The 22,255-nt window shown below is 39.3% G+C and overlaps 1 protein-coding gene and 1 long non-coding RNA gene across 2 annotated transcripts; one reads left to right on the forward strand and one right to left on the reverse strand.

The window, feature by feature from the left end:
* Positions 1–4,245: 4,245 nt before the first annotated feature.
* On the reverse strand, positions 4,246–5,359 carry LOC127532655 (uncharacterized). Its single transcript, XR_007940188.1, has 2 exons — positions 5,054–5,359; positions 4,246–4,435 (listed from the first exon to the last, which is right to left on the reverse strand). It is a non-coding gene; the product is annotated as an uncharacterized LOC127532655 (long non-coding RNA).
* Positions 5,360–5,446: 87 nt separating this feature from the next.
* Positions 5,447–21,936, forward strand: LOC110960335 (semaphorin-7A). The gene is made up of 14 exons (XM_022207537.2): positions 5,447–5,632; positions 7,488–7,621; positions 7,715–7,759; positions 7,853–7,951; positions 8,300–8,408; positions 9,615–9,722; positions 9,822–9,964; positions 10,097–10,275; positions 10,969–11,068; positions 11,570–11,759; positions 13,375–13,490; positions 13,727–13,872; positions 16,195–16,271; positions 18,237–21,936. Exons 1-14 carry the CDS (start codon positions 5,533–5,535, stop codon positions 18,590–18,592), a joined length of 1,902 nt encoding a protein of 633 aa, XP_022063229.2. The 5' UTR covers positions 5,447–5,532; the 3' UTR covers positions 18,593–21,936.
* Positions 21,937–22,255: the final 319 nt, after the last annotated feature.

Genomic DNA, 22,255 nt, shown 5'->3' on the forward strand with positions numbered 1-22,255 from the left:
AGAGACACCAGGGTGGCCTGGTGGCAAATACCAGCCACCCTGAGAGTTTGGCTGTAGATTTTCAGCTCTTCAGGTGTGGCTTGTGGGAGGAGGTATCATGGTGGCAGACCAATCTGATGGGCTGGGAGGTGTGGAGGACCAGGGCTGGGAGGAGGTCTGGAGCTCCAGGCTGAAGCAGTCCTGATGAATCCCAGGTGGGTTCGGTCCTCAGCAAGCTGTAGTCAGTAAGGCCCCTACATGTCAGGCTGTATAAAGTCCATCACCAACCACCAGTAGCAGAAGATGTAACACATCTATTGAGCATTTAACCTTTTAATCATTTAAAATATATGTACAAAATGTCAACAATGTGTCTATGAGTAATGTGCATATCTTGTTTTGTGTTTATTTCTTGTGGATCAGAGGAGTGTTACTATTTAAAAGAACTTAAAAATGGAAGGAAATATTTGTATTGCTTTATTGTGTAATCTCTTTAAATAAAAAAAAAACCCAAAGTGAGCTCATCCTTTCTGTTGTACCTGTTGGTCTTTACATGGAAGGTATCCCACATTTGGATGTTTCTGACACAAGTGAGGGTACAGGGTTGTAGATGTTTCTATCACACACTGAACTCATCTGCTGGTCTGTGATCTGCAGTTCCTCTAAGCTCCATTCAAACCTCATATAGTCTGTCAATGAAGAAGGAGCAGACTGCTCCTTAACCAGCCCTCAAACTGACACATACAGTTGCCACATGCACAAATACGCACAAATATGCACTAATACGCTGTTGGGCTGACTGATGGTGCATTCCATTACAGGACGTTTTATCTTGTCTTTTCATGATGCAATAGTTTGACTCTCTTATCGACCATGCAGGGGCGGATCCAGATTAATTTTAGTGGGGGGGGGGGGGGTGTACAACAGATATTTTGGGGGGGGGGGGGGGGGGCACTGAAAAGTTATAAGAAAAAATTAAAGCTGCTACCGACCTCTCACTTTTACAAAGTATTTTTCATGGTTTTTTTTTTTTGGCTCTTTAACCTAGCTGTATATGATCTTTTCATTTTGGACTGTTAACATTCAAATTATGATGGACTTGTTTCCTTGTTTATGTGAATTGCAACATCTTCAGCTGCAGCATCCGCCTGTTATGTAAAACTGGTCAGCTCAACGACAGAATCCTGAGGGCAATTAAGTGACAAATATTGTGCAAGAACAGCACTATTTACAACCAGGTAGATTTCCACTTCTTAGAACGTTTACTGATAATAATATTCTGTACTTTAAGCAACTAGTTCTCAGCTGTAAACCATGAACATCATAGGGTTCTGTATACTGATCAGTTTAAATCAAAATAAGCACTACCCAATACATAACAGTGAACAACAATTTTCACCCTTGATCTGTGATAAAATAATCTTAGATTTTCTGTGCAGTAATGTAAGTTTTAAACTACAATAAAATACAATAAGCAACACTCTATACATTTAATAGTAAACCTAGGAACAATAATAAACAGTAGCAATACTCCAGATTCTTAAATCATTTAACAGATCAGTAAACATCATAGTGTTCTTCATAGAAATTGGAAAAATCTGCTCCCAATAAACTTTCACAGTGAGCAATATTTACTCTTAAAAATTTCCTAGTGCTCACCTTCAGTCCTTAAGCATTTTAGTCCTGTGCAAAGTAATTAGTCCAGTGCAGGCATGTCCAAAGTCCGGCCCGGGGGCCAATCACAGCCCGCTGTAAGATTTCAACAGCTATCGCATCTCTTTCAATGGAATTTAACAAACACTTTAGGGATTTTGCAGTTATTGAAAAGGACGTGTTGCTTTTCTCTTCTCCCTTCTCCGTGGACCCGGATGATGCTCCTCCACAGCTGCAGCTGGAGCTCATTGAGCTGCAGTGTGATGATGTATCGGCGCGGTAAACACCAGCAGCTTTCTCTTGTTGACTTTTATGGGCAGCTGGATAAAGGCAGGTTTCCAGAAATGCGAACATTTGCCAAGAAAATGCTGAGCTTATTCGGCTCCAAATATTTGTGTGAGCAGACATTCTCTGTCATGAACAAACACAAACAAACATATTCTTGTCATAAACAAGAACCGAATGAGGTCAAGACTAAGTGACTCCCACTTAAGTGACATTTTGCGCATCTCAACCACTTCCGTCAAACCAGACCTGGCCTCTTTACCGAAATCCAGATCTCAGTACCACCCTTCTCATTACTGTCAGCAAGTTATTGGTTTCTTGAACAATCTGAAATTGAATGTTTTGAACATTAGCATCTGTCACTATTATCAGTGAAAAGCCAAAAGCATACTTATGCACTTGGATTTATGACACTTTTTTATTTTATTAAACATCTTGAATAAGATTTGGTTATAACTGTTGATGTAGTATACCTGTAGATGTGACACAAACTATTACTCTATGAAAGATCTTGTAAAAGACGAGAGCAAAATTTGCTTGTTTTAAACTTTAATGATAACAGACAACTTTGCATTACATATAACTCCTGTTTAAAATGTTCATGAGGCAAAGATATTTATCAAACTCATGGAAATTTAAGATATTCCATACAGTTCAATGTTCAGTGTTATCGGACTCTCCAGATATGAATTAAAGGCAGAATTGTGTTTTTAGAGTTGTTCACGTCTGCCTGAGTGGCTTATATTTGATTACACTGGCATTTGAAAAATAAAGAGAATTGTGACAATGAGAATTTTATTATAATAGTGTACATTTGCATGTAACTTTTGTGGTTAAAAAAACATCAGAAGGAACTACTGGCCCCCAGGCATATTCACTTTATCAAATCTGGCCCTCTTTGCAAAACGTTTGGACACCCCTGGTCTAGTGCAATTTCAAAGTTCTCTATAATTAGAGGCAAAACCACAGTAGTTTGCACAGGTGTTTACCAAACTCCATGCAATTCAATCGCTGTTTAACAGATATAGAACTGTCAGAGCCAGAAGCAGATTTCTAAAGGTATTGCCGACATCAGGGTGCTCTCGGCGGCTACAGTGAGCTCTGGCCGTCCGGTCATAGCCGTCTAACCTGGATGCTCACATCTCTGAAACCGTTGAATGTTTAATGAGGCTTTATCTGGATAAATTGACCACATATTTGACGCTACACAACTACTTTCTCACCTAAAATAATCTGCAAACTACATCTTGTATCATAATAACAGTAGTATTGCCAAAAAAAACTTCTGCTACCTCTGATGTTTTCTCCTCGGACTTTCCTGCTGGTCGGCGTTCTGGGTTTTTTGGCTCCCCAAGTCAGTTCTCGTCTGGTGGGATGCAGTCTCGATGATGACTTTTCACGAGAACGTGAGAACGCAAGTTGAGAAATGGCCAGTCTTCTTACCATAGATATGAAGAGTAGATATGCAAGTGCGCTGTAGCAGCCGGCTTAGCGACGTGCCTACGTGGCTGCCATCTTGGAGGGGGCAAAGTTCCCATTCAAAGCAATGCATCCATCCATTCTCTATACACCGCTTTATCCTCACTAGGGTCGCGGGAGGTGCTGGAGCCTATCTCAGCTGACTCGGGCGAAGGCAGGGGACACCCTGGACAGGTCACCAGTCTGTCGCAGGGCTACATATAAAGACAAACAATCACACTCACATTCACACCTATGGGCAATTTAGAGTTATCAATTAACCTTAGCATATTTTTGGACTGTGGGAGGAAGCCGGAGTGCCCGGAGAAAACCCACGCATGCACAGGGAGAACATGCAAACTCCATGCTGAAAGATCCCAGGCCCATCCTGGGATTTGAACCGAGGATCTGCTTACTGTAAGGCGAAAGTGCTAACCACTACGTCACAGTGCAGCCCCAAAGCAATGCATGTACATTGAAAATAAATCATAATTTGCTCATTTCTAAACCGATTTTCGTGTGGGTTACTTTATTGTTAATGTCAAAACATGTGCTATTGATAGAGAATATTTTAATCTGAAAAAAACACACACACAGAAAAAGGCATCCTACAAATGTAGCCTGCAATTTTAGTTATCTTATTATTTAGGTCCAGAGGCCAGGGAATCTTTTCAGTTCAGCCATTACATATATAAATGTAAATACTTAGATATGTAGAAAATGTTTTGAGATCAAAAAATTTAATTGCAAATATAATCTATTTATTTATTTATATTAATTTATTATATATATATATATATATATATATATATATATATATATATATATATACACACACATCTAGGCTGTTATATACATATAACAGGGAACTAGACTTGAAAAGGATAGAGTTTATTTACATTTACAATAAACAACACAATTACAATAAACAATATAATTATTATTAATATTAATCATTATTTATTTATCTCTCTCTCTACGCTGTTATATATTTACAGCAAACCCTTCTCTCCTCAGAGCTGCTTCCCACTTCTTCCTCAACCCATAGTCTTTGGGAAACCTACATGAAGTAAAGAAAAAAGTAGACAGAGAAGTAAATAAGTATGTACACGACAACATATTCAAAAAGAAATCATGCTCATAAATTAAGTACAAAGAACAGAATCAGCCAATATACTGGAGACCAAAGCTATTTAATTTAATATGTATAACATTGTTTGGTAACATTTCAATTATTTGAGAGCAGTCCTAAAGAATTGTTTGTAATCCCAATCATATAATGGGTTTGGAGGAATAACATAGATGTTAATCTGGATATATATGAGTTAGGCTTTTCAACTACTATTGGTAGTATTGTTGGTATTAATAGTAATGCGACTACTAGTGGTAATACACCAACTACTGCTGCTGATACTGTCACTGCTACTACAACTTGTAATACTAGTACACCTGCTAATACTACTTCTACGACTCTAACAGCTACTCATACTACTAATGCTTGTATTTTTCGTATTACTACTACTGCTCGTACAGCTATACTACAGCTACTATTAATCCTCTGGTATTTGGTTGTCCAGCTGTTAGCTCGTGTTAGTGTTTTGCTAGTGGCTAACTAGTTAGCTCTCATAGACTCTCAACAAGATTTAAAAATAAAAAACGAGCCAAAAACTATTCGTACCTGTGGAAATTTATCCCAAGTTTCCTTGTCTTGATCTTCCGACGTAGTGTGCAACTGTATGCAGGACAATGAGCCGACATTCTTCTTGTTTTAGTTTTCGTGCTATTGACATCAATGGAAAACACTGAAACTTTGCCCCCACTAGCTTAGTGTCTCCATAGGCACACCCATGTCCTATCTACTCTTCATTACCACAAAGGTGCATTCAGTTGCGGTCGGACAACGAAGTTGCGTCAGGAGCGTCGGAAATCGGAGTTTCAGTAATGTAAATTTTAGGGGGGGCACACGGGGTGGCCAATTGGATCACGGGGGGGGGGGGGGGGGGCACTGCCCCTCGTGCTCCCCCGAAGTTCCGCCACTGCGACCATGACATTTAAATGTAGGAAATATAACACACCCACCCCCGCAGAGAGACGGGCTTCTCGAAATGCAGAACAGTCAGACTCCACAGTTGCGTTTGAGTTACACTTCACAACACAATGGTTCTCCTGCTTACAGTATATTTATTACTTTCATGCCTTCGTGGTTTGACTGGGAGGAACTCTACACATTCACCAAGAATGATATTCACGGACAAAGGTAGGAAACGTTTCTCTTTGCTTCACTTACACATGTGAAGTCCGCATTTATTCTGATGGTTTCTATTCTGGGTTAAATCCAAAGTGACACGAACTACAAAAATGACTTCACGTCATGAAATTAAAGGGAAAAAAAAGTGCGTGTGTGTGTGTGTGTGTGTGTGTGTGTGTGTGTGTGTCTGTATATATATATAGATAGATAGATAGATAGATATACACACACTTTTTTCATTTTAATTTCACGATATATATATACATATATGTACACACACACATACATTGCACAGCTAGAATGTTCTCCCTGTGCATGCGGCTTCCTCCCACAGCTGAGGATAAAGCGGTGTATAGAGAATGGATGGATATATATATATGTGTGTGTGTGTGTGTGTATTCCGTTACAGTTTTGATGTATTCAATATATCAATCTATAATACTGAATTATTCATCTATAATGTACAAAATAATTAAATTAAAACCATTGAATGAGAAGGTGTGTCCAAATTTCTACTACAGAAAACATGGCATTGTCTATGTTACTCCAAAATTTTGAGGGTAAAATAAGCTTATTCTTTGAATTTTAAAAGTAGACATGATGCCTTGTCATTTAAACCTGCTGGCAAAGGGTGGGCTCTTGCTGTAAATATATATCTGGTTTCCCTTTTTTATTCTGTAGTGCTATTAAAGTCCCAATAATGTGATAATATCAAACCCTCTGCAAAGTGTCTACGTACCGAAAAATAAGAAGTGAAAACTAAAAGCATTTCATAAGGTTCCAGTAAGGGGAAGCTATCACTTCTCTATAGATATTTTGGCATTTAATACAGGCTGAGTTCTGTTTACCTGCTTCTGTTTCAAGACCTGCTACTGTCCAAGCTGGTTCTGTGTCCTGGTTGATTACAACAGGGAGAATAGTACTGAGTGTAGTTGATGTTATTAGTTACACTTGTGCTTCTCCTGTTATGCCAAATCACACATCTTCTGAGAAAAACAGAATATCCAATGAGCATGTTTCATGATGTGATATTCCATCAACAAAAGCTCACATCCATCATGCGCCCCCATCAGCAACTACCTGAGCCAGCACATGTAATATCTGTCCATCCACTCTCTATACACCACTTTATCCTCATTAGGGTCGCGGGGGGTGCTGGAGTCTATCCCAGCTGACTCGGGTGAAGGCAGAGGACACCCTGGACAGGTCGCCAGTCTGTCGCAGAGCACATGTAATATGAAAACCTGAAACTAGTTCACCTGAAAGGACAGCAGTTGTTTTTAATCATATCAGTCACAGCTGCTTTTTAGTGAAACTGTATCCTGCCTAAACTAGAACTTTGGTCCATCAGAAGTAGTTTAACTTGTAAAGTGAAGTTCCCTTCACACAGACTATTATAAGGAAACAGCCAAGTTGAACTATAGTTTACTGGGTCAGTGGCTCCTGTGTTCCTCTTAAAATACTTGCTGTTTAACCTGGGTTGTATGTCTCCTCTCTGCTGAAAAGGATTTGAACTGGCACTTGGAAATTTCAGAATATTAACTTTTTTCTCTTACAACAAAACCGTACTTGTTTGACCAGCAAAAACAAACAAGATTAACAAAAAACACCAAGACTTTTTTCAGCCTGCAGCCATGAACTAAAACATGACTGCATATGAGCTCCCCGAGTCACTTACACAAAATTCTTCTTTAGTTTTTTCTATTTTTCTCTCTCACAAATTCAAACATTGAAAGATGACATTACTAACAACACAGTTCTTCGCTCTAAACAAGTTTGTGTACTGTAGAAATTTGACCCTACTATGTCCACACCCACTTCACACCATGGTTATCATTCTGCATTTTTTTTTTTTAAATTGTAGACACTGCAGTTAAAAGGTCATCTCTACCTGAACACCACAGACCTGTTCAGATTCTCCTGGATAGACAGCCGGATTCTGTTACTGCTGTTGGACAAACACACCTGAATTGGTACAACTTTCAAAACCTCAATAAGGTATTGAATAACTATATTACAGAAAACTGAGCTGTTGAATTACTGCTTTGGATGTGGAGCAGAGTAACGTTCCTGCATTCTGTCTCTCTCCAGACTCCCGTAGAAAGGAAGGTGCAGTGGAAGGAATGCCCTACAAATGTGAGTGGTGCACAATGACGACAGAGCAGAGCATTTGGGTTGTTGGTTGGATTTGATCGTGGGTTATTAATGAATCTTCTTTTCATCATTTAGGATTGCGGCTATAACATCACCGTGGTCCACCAGAGGGAAGAAGGCCACAAAGTGTTTGTTTGTGGAAGCAACAGGAGAGCAACCCTGTGCTGTGACGTGGTAGGATACAGCAGAGATGTGCTACTGGGCACTGCTTTAACACTGGGAATAATTAGCGGTGGTAGAAAGTCAGCCCTAGATGTGTTTAAAAGGGCTTGACTCTCTCCACACTCGGCACTCCTTTGATTAAGACGTCTTTATTATGTTGACTTCTCCCAGTTGGATCCCTCCACGTGGACATCTGTTTAACAGTCCAGCAAGGAAAAGTCAATATAATAAAGAGCTTATAATCTCAAGTAATGCCTTTAGTTTAAAGAGAGTCTTTTTTTTCTGTTGTGCTGCCAATCATGCCGAGCATTGGTAATGTTTAAAATGTACTGTGTTTTTGTTTTTGCTTTCTTTTTGTAGAATTTATCAGAGTCGTCACCCATATGCAGTCCCTCTGAGAAAATGCACAGCTTATCAGAAACCATACAGGAATTTGTCATAAAGGATGGTGAACAGTTTGCACTTGTGGGTGGGTTTTTCTGCACACAGGATTTTTTTTTAAATCTGCTGATGAATCTCTGATTTCTGATTCACCAGTCTTCCATGGTGGCTGTTATGCACCGATCAGCCACAACTTTATGACCACTGACAAGTGAAGTGAATAATATCGATCATCTTCTTATAACGCAATGTTTGGCTGGGAAACTTTGAGTCCTGACATTCATGTGGATGTTTGACATGTACCACCCACGTAAGCATTGCAGGTCAAGCAACCCCTAAGCCCCCTATGGAAACAGCAGTCCTTGATGCCAGTTGCCACCCTCATCAGAGCAATGCATTCCAACACACCACAAAAGCGGCTCAAGAGTGGCCCGGGGAACACGACAGAGCTAAGGTGTTCACCTGGGCTCCACACTCCCCAGATCCAAAACTTCCTAAGTATCTGTGGGATGTGCCAGGCAGGATAAGCCTGATCTGGGTAGGTCCCACCTTGCAACCCACAGGACCCACAGAATTCACTGCCACCATCCAAGAGCCACACCACATCCCCAGAGGTCCTGTGTCCATGCCCCACTGGGTCAGAGCAGTTGTAGCAGTATAAAGGGGACCAACACAATATTAGGCAGGTGGTCATAATGTTATGTCTGATCGGTGTAAATCCATCCATCCATCCATTCTCTACACACCGCTTTATCCTCACTAGGGTCACGGGGGGTGCTGGAGCCTATCCCAGCTGACTCAGGCGAAGGCAGGGGACACCCTGGACAGGTCACCAGTCTGTCACAGGGCTACACATACAGACAAACAAGCACACTCACATTCACACCTACGGGCAATTTAGAGTTATCAATTAACCTCAGCATATTTTTGGACTGTGGGAGGAAGCCAGAGTGCCCGGAGAAAACCCACGCATGCACAGGGAGAACATGCAAACTCCATGCAGAAAGATCCCAGGCCCACCCTGGGTTTTGAACCGGGCATCTTTTTGCTGCAAGGCGAAAGTGCTAACCACTACGTCACTGTGCAGCCCGGTGTAAATCCTCAGTGGTTAATTTTCTGTCCTTATTCATCCTGTCCTGTTTGCTGAACATCTGCTCTGTTTTGAACTACTAACCTTCTTTGCTGAGCTCAATGTTGTTCTACTTCGCTACCATCTGTTATAATAAAAACAGCATTTGTGCCTCCTGTTTACAGCTACCTGTGATACCTTAACATGTGCATCTGTTTGTTCCAGAATCAGAAAAAAATGCAGATCTCTACATTACATTCTCTGGATCGCAAGGACATGTTGGCATTTTTAAGTTTGGGGAAAAAAGAGTCAGACCAGCGACCACTGCTAAAGGTATTTCTACAGAGAGAGCGACTCAAGAAGTTCATTTTGTTAAGTAGTGTCAACTTAAATGTTCAAATACAAATGATTCTTTTGTTTTTCTGTGTTTAGAGCAGTACTATGTAGGTCTGATGCTCAGTAGACGGAGAGAAGATCCCCTGCAAGACAGAGTTTATGCCTTTTATAAGCAGAAAAACAGAGACAAAGGGCTGTACAGTGAGATGTGGATGCCCTTTGTGACCCAAGTTTGCATGGTAAGAGATAATTATTATATAGTTTTAATATTCAGTATTATATATTCGATGTTTTTGTGCTTTAACCATGTTCGTATACTAGTCATGTATTATGGAGGAATCTTTGATGCTTTAGCTGTGCGTTGCTTCCAGGCAGATATTGGTGGACCCAAGAACAATCTGCAGTTCAGCTGGACATCCCAGATGTATGCCAAACTCTTCTGTGGAGACTCTGACAACAAACAGCATTTCTCCGAGCTGGTAGACACGGCCATTGTGCACGCAGACCGGTGGCGGGACACCAGAGTTTATGCACTCTTCAGAAACGAATGGTAGGATGCAGTTGTCACTGACTGCTTTAGAGGAAGCTTGTATAGGATGTTGCAAAGTAAAAACACTACTGATAGGTTATGATATTGCATCAGTTGAAGTGAGAGAATTATCTCATATCTAACATGAAGCACATGATAACCAGTCAGCTACTTGCGTGTTGACATCATGTGCTCTTTCCAAAGCGTCTACTAAGCTTTGCCTCAGAATCATAAGATTACACGCAATGATAAACAGTTAAAACCAGAATGATTCATCTGCCATGTTTAGTCTTTCTAGAAAAAAGCCAAGTCACTTGTTATGTTAGCTATTTAAACCAAACCAAATTCCACAACCACAAACCACCATGACATTGGAAGAAAAACCCTATAAATAGTTGTTTACACAGAAGTGCAGGGTAACTTGAAGACTTCAGTAGACAAACAGAACAAACTGTGGTTCAGCATCATCCTTGTGCTGTGGATATCACGTTTGATTTGTTAAAAACAGTGACACTTTTTTTCAGTTCCTCTTTTGTTTTGTCTACAATGTTTAGTTCTGTTTCCTTTTCTTCACTGCTATCATGTCTGTTCAGCTGTTTTTTTTTTTTGTCACAGTTTCTAACCAGCATGACTGAAATCTTGCTGACCTCTGTGCGGTGTCTTGTTGCTGCAGATGTGTCTTTGTAAACCCGCTGACTTCTGCTGTCTCTGCAGGGGAATGAGCGCTGTGTGTGTCTACACGATACAAGACATTGACGATGTCTTCAGAACTTCCCCATTCGCCCCAGACGACGAAATGAACCGGTCTAGAGAGGTATGAACCATTCTAATGGATCTGAAGTGAAAAGTGTCCTCATTTAAAGATCCCTGCTGTGTTTTGGCTTCTGTCTTTCAAACCATGTACTGATGCGGTGTTTGATAGATAAATCAGTGTTTCAGCACTTTGGGAAGCATACCATGACATTTTCACAGCTTTGCTTGGCCTTTTGCCATTTTTATTTTTTAGTTGTTTTAACAAATTAAAATACAAAATTACTCAAAGGCCTTGAACCTGTATAAAGAAAAGTCAATTCTAAAGTTAAAGAAGGAAGCTGGAGAGAAGTTTTACCACCAGCTCATGATTCTGGTGACAGCTTTAAAATGAAAGCTGTCAGAAAATGGGAAAATAAAATAAAATAAATTTAAATTTCCATCATTAATAATGTAAATATGCAGCATAAAAGCAGAAAGCTTGACAGCGAACAAGTTGATGAGAGTCATGGAATATTTAATTCGTGTGCAGCAGCTATTCTAAACATGCACCTTTTTTCTTCAGTGTGTTCTTGATAGCACCAAGATTTCCTCTGAGATCCTGAGGAACATCGAGAAGACTTCAGAGATGAAGGAATGGGTCAGGCCTGAGGGGGACTCTGGCCCAATTCTCTTTAATCATCGCAACTACACTCACATCTACATTGACAGTTCCCAGCACAACAGGAGCCACACAGTTTTGTTCCTGTCGCTGGGTGAGTAATACAATAATGTCAATCTGGAAGGAAGAAACTAAGAAAATTGAACTGTGTTGTATACTTGTGTGCATTTGAAGATGACGACATACACAAGTTCCCCAAAACAATTTGTTTCACTGAGGCAAAGCATCTGAACAACCTAAAAGTTTACTTTAGTACACAGTGAGACACAACACAGTACTGCAGCACTCAGTACTACAGAGCTTATTCAAAGTTTTCACGCCCTTTGAAGTTTCCTCCGTTAGTGCTTTTTAACCTTAAATCATGGTCAGTTTAATTAGGGCTTACAAGCAAAGACAAAGCCACTGTTGAAAAAGGGTCATATTGTATCTCAACCAAAGTTTGCCACAGGCCATGTGGGAGACTCTGAAGTCCAGTGGAAGAAGCTTCTTTGAATTGATGAGACCAGAATTGAGCTTTTTGGTCATCAAACTAGATGCTAAGTTTAGCAAACACCAAGCGCTGCACATTATCACAAACACACCTTTAACGGTAGTAGCAGCGGGCCCTGAAAGACTTGTAATGGTAGAAGATGAGATTAATGCAGCAAAGTAAAGGTAAATCCTGCAGGACAACACTGCTACTTGGGAGAGATTTGCTTTTCAGCAATATAATGACCTAAAGCAATGGTATTAAGACTAAATGAATGCAGTGGCTGAGTCAGAGCTCACACCTCAATCCAGCTGAAAATTTGGGACTTGACTTGAAAAAGGCTATTACCTCAAGATTTCCCTGCAGCCTTATAGTTTGATGTTGCAAAGACAGGTGGGGTAAAATTGTAATGTTTTAGAGGAGGTTAAATGAGACCTGTCCACACAGGCCTAATGCAGTGTTGTAATAATGGCCAAAGGTGCATCTACGAAATACTGAACTCATCATGATTAAGTGTGTTGAAAAGGAATAGAAGGGAAAACCCTCCATGGGGAGTGAATACATTTTAGAGGCGCTGTAGTATCTGGCATGGACATGTGTCAACAGAACAGGACTGAGTAGGGAAGGGGTGTAGAGAGGAGAAATAATCACCTCAAAGACAAATGTAGATGTGTGGTGGGACTTACTGAGGCCTCAGACACAAAAGGTTTTCTGTATGGATCCTCCAACTTAAAGGCTTGGCACAAAGGTGACCATTTACACAGAAAACCAAATGGAAACACAACACAAGTCTGTAGTTCAAGTAAACTCCTTAAAAAAGTTTCCACACTGCCCTGTGACCCAGAGTCTGGCCTCAATATATATGCAACACAATGAAAAAATATCTTTAATGTCGTTAATGTCATCTTAGAGCAAATGAAGTCCTATAACATCAGTACTCCGTATATCACCCTGTGAGCCTCATAACTGCACTAATGACCATACAGTGAGTGATGTGGGCAGTGCCAAGATCACACACAGTCCTCTGATAACTGTGGACGTATAAGGAAAGCTTGGAGACAGCGTTTCACAATTGCTCAACTGAATATTTTCCTTAGGCTAAGTTTTTATGACAGAGGGTAATGTCATTTAAGGTCACGAAACCTGAGGCGTGTGAGTGGGATGGTTGATGTGTGTCAGATGCTCTGGCTGCTTGAGTGTTTAGTAATCATCTGTCTTTCTGCCTTTTGCTCTCACATAGATAATGGAGCGATTCATAAGGTGATGCAGAGTGAAAACCACAGCTTCATCATTGCAGAGTATCGACCTTTCAACCACGGTGCGCACACTCTCGGAGTCATCTTACAGCCGTCCTCTGTGAGTAACACCTCGCTAGCAACACATCCGTCCCACACACCAAGACACGAAAGTTGGAGTGTGGAAAGGTTTCACTCATAGGGCAATAATGGTTTTAACTAGTGGAAATGATGATACCTGTAAAAGAAGAGCATTCAACTTTGTTCTTTGGATGAAGTTCAAACTTGTATTTTTATTTTTATTTTTGTCAGAATATATAAGCCCAGCACAATTAGTACATTTGTGTCTCATTGCAGAAAAAGCTGTATGTCTACTCGAGAAGTCAGCTGGTCCAGCTGGATGTGGCCAACTGTGCTCAGTATGGAAACACTTGTCAGGAATGTGTCTTATCCAGAGATCCTTTCTGTGGCTGGAACGGCACCCACTGCATCCCTCAGACAAAGTAAGACCACAGAGCTTCATGTAGCTGCACACCAGTAATCTACAGCCTTGTTTCCAGTGTGGGTTCTTTCCACAGTAACTAGGAACATGTGGAGGGACATAGTGTGTTTCCATTGCAGAACCTGGCATCTAAGTTTAAAACCCCATACAGTGAAAATGTAGTTTTTCACCGTGTTTAAATTAAAGAACTTAAAGAACCAATCAGCAGGGTGGAGCTTTCTGTATCAATATTCCTCTTCACAATCAGTTTGTATATGTATAACTGAATTACTCCAATATCACAACTTCCTTTTGTAGCATAGAGTAGTTTACAGTGGTTAAGTGTTTTTGCACTATTTGAGCTGCATGGACAAGGCTGATCTGCGCATCCTAGAATAAGTAATCATGTTGAGTTACATCTAAACCATTTGAAGGCAGGAAGGGATTATTTTCATGGAATCACCCACACACACACACATCGATGAGATTTTAGAGGGACTTTACATTGCAAGTAAATTATTTTACCCTTCAAAATGTCCCTGCTTGGTTTGGTATTACCTACTGAAAGTCCAGGAAATTTAGGCTTGGAAATGTTCAGCATGCAGCGCTGAAGATTTCTGACTGGTCGGCAGCACTTTATCACAGACAGTTATCTCATCTGAATCTACGCCGTAATTCATGAAATCTCTTAGCTTACTTCAGGGTTGCATCAGAGGCTTTTAAAATCTGCTTTGATGCTGCTGCTCTGCTTATTTCCAGTCAGTGACCTCATTAATAATGTGATGAATCCCAATCATCAGCCACTTAAATCTACTCCATGCTTGCTGCTGTTGCAGTGTAACCTGTCCCTTATTTCTTATCGTCATCAAATGTTGCTTAGCAGCACTTTCAGTGGTCAAAACTTCCTCAGCTCAATTCAAACGGATGTGAAACACCACAGGTTCAACCAAACCAGCCCTACAGGAACACACTGTATGCACACTAATGTTTATTGTGTCTTGGCATGCTCCATGATTTTAGCAACTACTTTAATAAGAACTTAGTATAAATCATTTTAGCACTTTTAAACACTGAACCAATACCAGCAGCTTGTTATCTAGTCGTCAGGCCCCGTGTAGCTTTTTACTCTGTGCACATTATTGAACTTTTAACAACCTCTTCCGTGAAGTTGCACTATGTTTCTTGTTAGTAACACCCATCTGCACGACTTACCTGCTAGCTAGCATCGAGCAAATAACCACCAGAGGTATGGTGTTGCTTTAGTAATAGAAAAAAATATCATGTTCAACAACTTTTATCAGTCAGGAAATACAAGCTTAAAATGTTTGCTTTTAACTGTCTAGAGGAAATATGATTTGCTTTAAAAATCTTATCATGTCAACTGACAAAGTGGGAATTTCTGGGAACTTTTTTGGGACTTGTTTTGAAACATGAACAGTCACTTAAACTTTCCCAGTATAACGATACTGCATTTTATTTATTTATTTTTGCTCACATGGCAGCTTTGTGCTTCCAGTATAATCATCATTATTGTATTCTCACTTTGCGTTGACAGTTTTGACCCACTTGATTGATTTTAAAATGTACTTTACCTCTATACATGACTGACTCACTTCTCAGAAACAGGAAGTAACACTTCAGTAAAAAAGAGAACAGGACAGATGAGTTAAACTTAGACTTCTCGGCATGTGTTAGCAAGCCAACAGAACAAGTAAAAACCTACTTGGCACCCATTAAGTCACACCTGTGATCACACAATATGAAAATCCAATCAAACAATGATTCACTCATGGGCTGCACAAGAGAGGAAATGACAGTGATATCGGTCATAGATTATATTTCCCCACATGTATGTGGGTGGACCACAACTGAAAACATTCACCATGTTCTTACTCACAGTATTTACAAGATGCAAGGAGAACTGTTTGCTGTATATAGTATGTTCTTATACACAACAAATAAACTATAATATCAAAAGCTACAGCCTTTACTTGCTGCTTTGCTATTTACAGAGAATAGGACTGTATGTGCAGTTTTTTTGATATGCCATTTGTTTCTTATGATAAGCAGGCACAGTCAAAGAGTAACAGAATAAAGGAATAATACTTGTTAAGATGTTTCATTTATATTATACACACTACCTAATGATGAATAATGCTCATTTGAAATGTTGAAAATCTAGCTCTAGATATAGCTGTGTTGTGTGAATTCAGTGTGAGACTGATGTTGTGTACCCTGTTTGAAGCTTTAAATGAAGTACTAATTCAAATGTCAGGCGTTCTTGCATACGGGTGAAGGGTTGCATAGGAGAGATACTAAATGATCTGCACCGTTTCCTTGACAGTACGACTCGACAGGATGTGGCTGGAGGAAACCATGCCATCTGTGCATCGCTGCCAAACAGTCATCGGCCTGAAAAAGGTATTTGGATATTTCTGTGTTTTACAGCTTGTATCATTCAGTAGCAGCGAACTATAAATGTATATGGTGAAGCAACCAAGAAGAGGGTCTGTTGATTTGTGACTTGATTAGCTTCAATGTGACTCTGTGGTTTAACATAAACAGCAACTACGGTAAATGCTCATTTCATGTGACTGCGGTGGAGTTTTCCTTGCACGCAAGAGAGAGGGAAAGAAAGAGAAAGAGAGGGAGTATTAAGACTTTTTAGAAGAATAGGCGCTCAAAACAGAAACAGAAAAACAGTTCCACCACTCACCACGCTACAACACTCCTTACAGTCTCTGTAAAAGTGAAAGGAGGGATTGTAGAGCGGGGGGTTGCTCAGAGACAGACATCAAAGAAAGGAAGGAAATGCCCTTTTCACAGCCACTGTCCCAAAGCAGGCAGGGAAAAAGACAGTCATCGGATTTATTTAGTGCCTTGTTCCCCATCCTGTGCATAAACCTCTTAAAGACAAATGTAATTTTCATGAAAATACCAACAATCCCTTTCTCTTTACAAAGTTCCTACAGCAGTGTTCTGTCTTTGAGGAGTGTACTCTACACTGGTATAACACAGGTCTAGAGAGATCACCCGGTACCTGCTGCCCTAAAACAGCGTTATTCAAATATACATGTAAAACATGCTGGAAATATTACCTCAGAGTAAACAGAACTTTACTTACTTTACTGCCTCAAGATCTCATTTTGTGCAATAGGGCAACATTTGGTACCAGCCTTAGAAACACATACTGCCCACTGTTGTCAGAAATCAGTCATCTCTAAACACACAGTCTAATACACCTGCCCACAGTGTTTCTGAAGACGTTCTTGTTAAACCAACCAGTCCACTTCTGTACTATAGTTTTTTTGTATATATAGTTTCTGAATCTGAGGAGTCCAACCTATTTATATATGTATGTATCTGTATGTTTTTATTTTACATGTAACAGCACTGCTTTTACATGTTTTTCATTTTTATGTAATTCCGCTCAAACACACTTTGTTTTTGAGTCTGTTACATTAGTGAGGAAATGAGGCTAATCTGAGCTGATTCAAGCCTGTGTGTTTGTTTAGGTTTTCATACGCCTCATTCAACGATAAAACAAATGTGTCTGATCTTTTGGAGCTCTGCTTATCTCACATCCTCTGTGGATACTTCCTTTACCAGCAAGAAACCTACTTTAATAACAGATGGTTAGATTCAGACTATGCACTAATATCAAACCATTGTAAATCAGCACCAAGAAACTGTTAACCTTCCTTCCTTCAATTGTTTTTCTTAAAACACAGATTGCCTGTTTTTATAGTTTTGTGTTACTTAAGTTGATGGAATCAGGAGGATTAGAGCTGTGAACAGTAGCACACAGCATCAGGACACCCAGATGTTTTCAAGTCAACTTGCATAATTACAATCAGAAAGTATTCCTCTTATATATTCGCCCATATGCTGATGATACATACAGCTGTTTGCGTTGTTAATCTCTTCAGAAATGGTGAAACCCACACAGCTGACCAACTTCTTCATTTTCAACAAAGCTTGTTTGACTTCTTTGCACTTTGCCTAGATTAATGTTCACATGCAAATGACAGTAGAAAGAACATTACTTCTGTTTTATATCCTATCATCATAACATTTGATTAAACATGCTCCCTCTGTATAACCACTCGCCTCACTAGTGTAAATCAGCCTTACTCCTTTGTGTTCTACTCTGATGTTAGATGCATTTTTTAATTCAACCTACTTTCACTGCACATTTGTTTCTCATTTTCTCAGATTCATTTTCAGGTGTAAAACCCTCCCGGCTATTTCACTACATCCTGAAAGAGGATCCGGGCACTTTGCCGCTCCCTAAACGAGATTGAAACCAAACGGGTTTCAGATTAAATAAAGGAAACAAAGTAAATGTACACCTTAAAGCTAAACATTCTTTTGTTTGTTTTTCAGTATTTAGGCATCCCACTAAAGCTCCACGTCCACAAGAGAACGTGACCAGCATCACACTTGGGTCAAAGTATTTCCTGCAGTGTCCGGTGTCATCGCGCCACGCCGAGTATAGATGGATGTGGGGCCGTAAAAACGTCACGTTCTGCAGCTCGAGGGAGGAGCAGTGCCTCCTTCTGATCGACAGCATGGGGCCTGAGCAGGAGGGAACTTACAAATGTGTGTCAGACGAGATGGGCTACAGCAAAGTTCTGGCACAGTACCAGCTGCGGGTGGAGAGCAGCGCAGTGGGTCGACTATCAAGCCCAGTGGTCTGGATTTGTCTGATGGTTGTTCTGATTAAGAATTTATCATGTTAATGCAGAATATTACAGCAGAAGTGAGTACATCTCCGTGTAGTGTCACTTAAATTTCAGGCCTCACAGTAGGAAGTCAATGTGACAAAAGTCAGTACACCTTTCATTACTGCTACTCTACTTTTGTCTTTAAAATACTCCAAACATGTTCTGGATGCCAGTCAGGTTACTCGCCTGTAGTAGTCTTGACTTATTTCTCTTTTCTGTCAATTCTTCTAACTACAACTGATCTCAGATGTATTCACTTTTTGTATTGAGTTTCTACTTTGGGGCCTGTATTTTCAGCATTGTCCTTTGAAACACTTTGCTTTTCCACTGCTCATGAGAGGAAATACCGTGAGAAGTAGTATAATTTTGACTTACTTAGCCAGAAAGGTGATATTGCACAGGGGTCTACTGATGTCTCTTGTAAACTGCATATTGAATTGAATTTTGTTATAAATAGTTTATTTTGCAACAATTTCTTTCCTTTAACTTAGAAAATTATTTTTACTGTCCTTTTGGCATTTACTGTCAAAAAACAGACCTCTCAATCTTTGCCAAAGGAATGTAGAAGAATAGAAAAAAATGTGTCAAGGCTCTAATGTTATTCACGCTTCTCTGCATTTGTCAATGTGTGTTTTATCCCTAAACCATGCTAGCCACGGTGCTAGCTTCAGTTTGTGACCGCCAGCTATTATTACATCGAGCTACGAAGTCAAGGATGAGTCTTTAAAACTGCATGCTTGTTTTGTATGACATATTTATACTTTTACAACAATGCAAAGTATTGAAAAATATGAATAATTGCATCTAATAATTAACCCTTCTGTTAGGTTTGTTTCTCAGGAACAGCAATAATGTTCCTCGGTCAGTTTAATTATTCAGAAGTGTCAGAAACCAAAAAATCCCACTAAACATCATTTATATTTCATTTTGACTCCCTTAATAGCCAATTTATCGATCAATATTAAGTGTAGTGGTGTTCTTTAGCTCTCACAGATCATGGTTCAATGAAGATAATTCATTAGTTTTTCATAAAAAATACATGTTAAAACTTTTTTTAATGTGCTTTGGAAAGATCTACATATAAAATACAAGTTTTACATGACACTGATTTTTTTTGTCTATATTTAGATTTTTTTCTTTTCATGGAGTGATGTTGATAAATTAACACTAGACACCTCTTCGATTTAGAATCAAATCGACTGAAAGTCAAGACAAACGACTTCTGAGGATTTGTGTAGAATATGCGTTTCATACTGAAAAAAATACTTTTATCAATTTTTAAAAGATTATTTATACTTTAAAATGGGTCAGTTTGTCCTGCAACGTAACAGGAGGGTTATCTTGCTACTGTCATACAAATCAAGCATGAAGAAAACCAATGTACTGCAGAAACTAGGCGCTTTAGTTTAAAAAGTGTGTCGAACCTGTTTACCTTCAGGGGTTTTGAAAGACTGCCAGATGCTTAGCTGAAATGCCAGTCATCATGATGCCCCTATAACAGTATTTCATTGTCTTAGTTCTTTAGAAAATCACCTATAAAGGTCTTCCGTCTTGTTTCCTTTGCTGTGAAATTCTGTTCAAATGAACATGATGCACTTTTTGATGATCTGCTCTTGTAAACTACCTCAGAGGCCTTTGGATGACGACAGACTGAGGCTTTTTTTTTTTTTTTTTTTTAAAAAGACTTCTCTCTTTCTCATTTTAACAAGTTCACACAGTGAAATACTGCTGAGATGTTGACTAATAGGAAGCTGTGACATCCTTTTTTCAGCTGCGCCTGTTATAGAGTGTGAATCTGAGCACAAATATCACAGCTTACCCTCCAACAGGGTTTTCATATAGAAAGCAATGTGCCATAATGCCTGATAGTTGAGCTTATATGAAAGCCATACTGTTCAGTGCAATATCAGTTCACCTGCGTTCCTATACTTTACAGCTTTCCGTTAACTTAAATTCAAGAAGTTGGGTAGCACTTTACTTTTTGTGTGTATTGAGTTTCACATTGTGTATATATGAATAACATCAATAAGGCTCGTTGGCTGAGTTGCACTTTGATTCATTCATTTAATCAATGAAGCAATACTCAACTATTGCACCACTGCAAATTGCACTCACATTATTATATATTTTTCAAATGGCAGTGTTCTCATTTTCTCACTTACCTCTGGAGGTATTTAGCCATGCAGACAGCTTTGGTTTCATTGAATGTATCCATCTCTTATGTTTGTGCCACCATCTGAAAACAATGAAATAATTCATTTCTTTTTTAATAATGTAATAGTAGACTCTAGTTTAATAGCTAGTGTCCTGTGTGAATGTGTCAGTGAGTGGTTGTGTGTCTGTGTTGCCTTAGGCCTATGACTGATGTTACCACTGTCTTGCTGTTGTCAGGGCCCTGCGACAGTTCAAAAGATAAGCAGGTTCATTTAACGCCTGGATCAGAATGTCAGCATTGCTATATCAGTTACTGCTTCTGATAAATGCAATTGTCAGTTTTTATGCAGATGCACAGTAAAGTATGTCATGCCATTGTTAAAGTTTACTAATATGTTGCTTCTGCTCTGTACATACTAGGGATGTAGAATATTGGATTTTTGACACATATATGAATAAAAGATATTTTTGGTATGATTCTGGATGATTGCAAATGTTCATGTTTTAAGCCTAAACTTTCTTTTATGATGGCCCAACAGCAGATGCAGTCATAAAATATCATGCCTTTAAAATATACACAACACTTACACTACTGTTCAAAAGTTTGGGGTCTCTTAGAAACATCCTTATTTTTGAAAGAAAAACATTTTTTTTCGATGAAGATAGCATTAAATTTGTCAGAAATACAGTCCAGACATTGTTAATGTGGTAAATGACTATTTCTAGCTGGAAACATCAGATTTTTAATGAAATGTCTACAAAGGGAAACACAGGAACATTTCCAGCAACCATCACTCCTGTGTTCTAATGCTACATTATGTTAGTTAATGGTGTTGAAAGGCTAACTGATGATTAGAAAACCCTTGTGCAATTCTGTTAGCACCTGAACGAAAGTGTGAATTTTCATGGAAAATCTGAAATTGTCTGGGTGAGTCTTTTGAACATTAGCATACATGTAAAACATGCCTTATTTATTTTATGCACCGTTCTCAAACCAAAGTGCCTGTCAATGTCAATTTTGTGCCAATCCTGATATTTAATTCTAAAGCTTTTTATTGGCCAGTGTCACGACCATTGTGCATCCAGAGTGCATAGCTTTAGGTTTTGCAGTGTTGTTTTAAAATGTTTTTTTGTAAGGTAAGAAAATATTTTAAATGTATTTGCATTTCTTTCTTTATATAAATAAAAATCTGTTTTCATTCTGATATTGACTGTAATTGTAATATTCAGTTCGGTCCTCCAATCTTGGCCAGATCAAGAGCTATAAAATAAGAAAAGTAGGCTGTGTATCCCCTCATGTTTTACCTTTAATAATGACATGCCACTTGGTCACTAAACACGTTTCAAAAACACACCTGTACTTTCAAGGGAATTTTGTCACCTTTAAACCAATGTACTCGCCCTAGTCTTGACGTTGTGATGAAAATAATACAGAACCAGTCCTTGAGTAACCAAAGTGCTAACGGGAAGGCCACATTTTCACAACTTCATGGCGACACTTCAACATGATGCAAAAGGAAGCTG

Source organism: Acanthochromis polyacanthus, chromosome 2, assembly GCF_021347895.1.
Source record: "Acanthochromis polyacanthus isolate Apoly-LR-REF ecotype Palm Island chromosome 2, KAUST_Apoly_ChrSc, whole genome shotgun sequence".
Classification (NCBI taxonomy): Eukaryota; Metazoa; Chordata; class Actinopteri; family Pomacentridae; genus Acanthochromis; species Acanthochromis polyacanthus.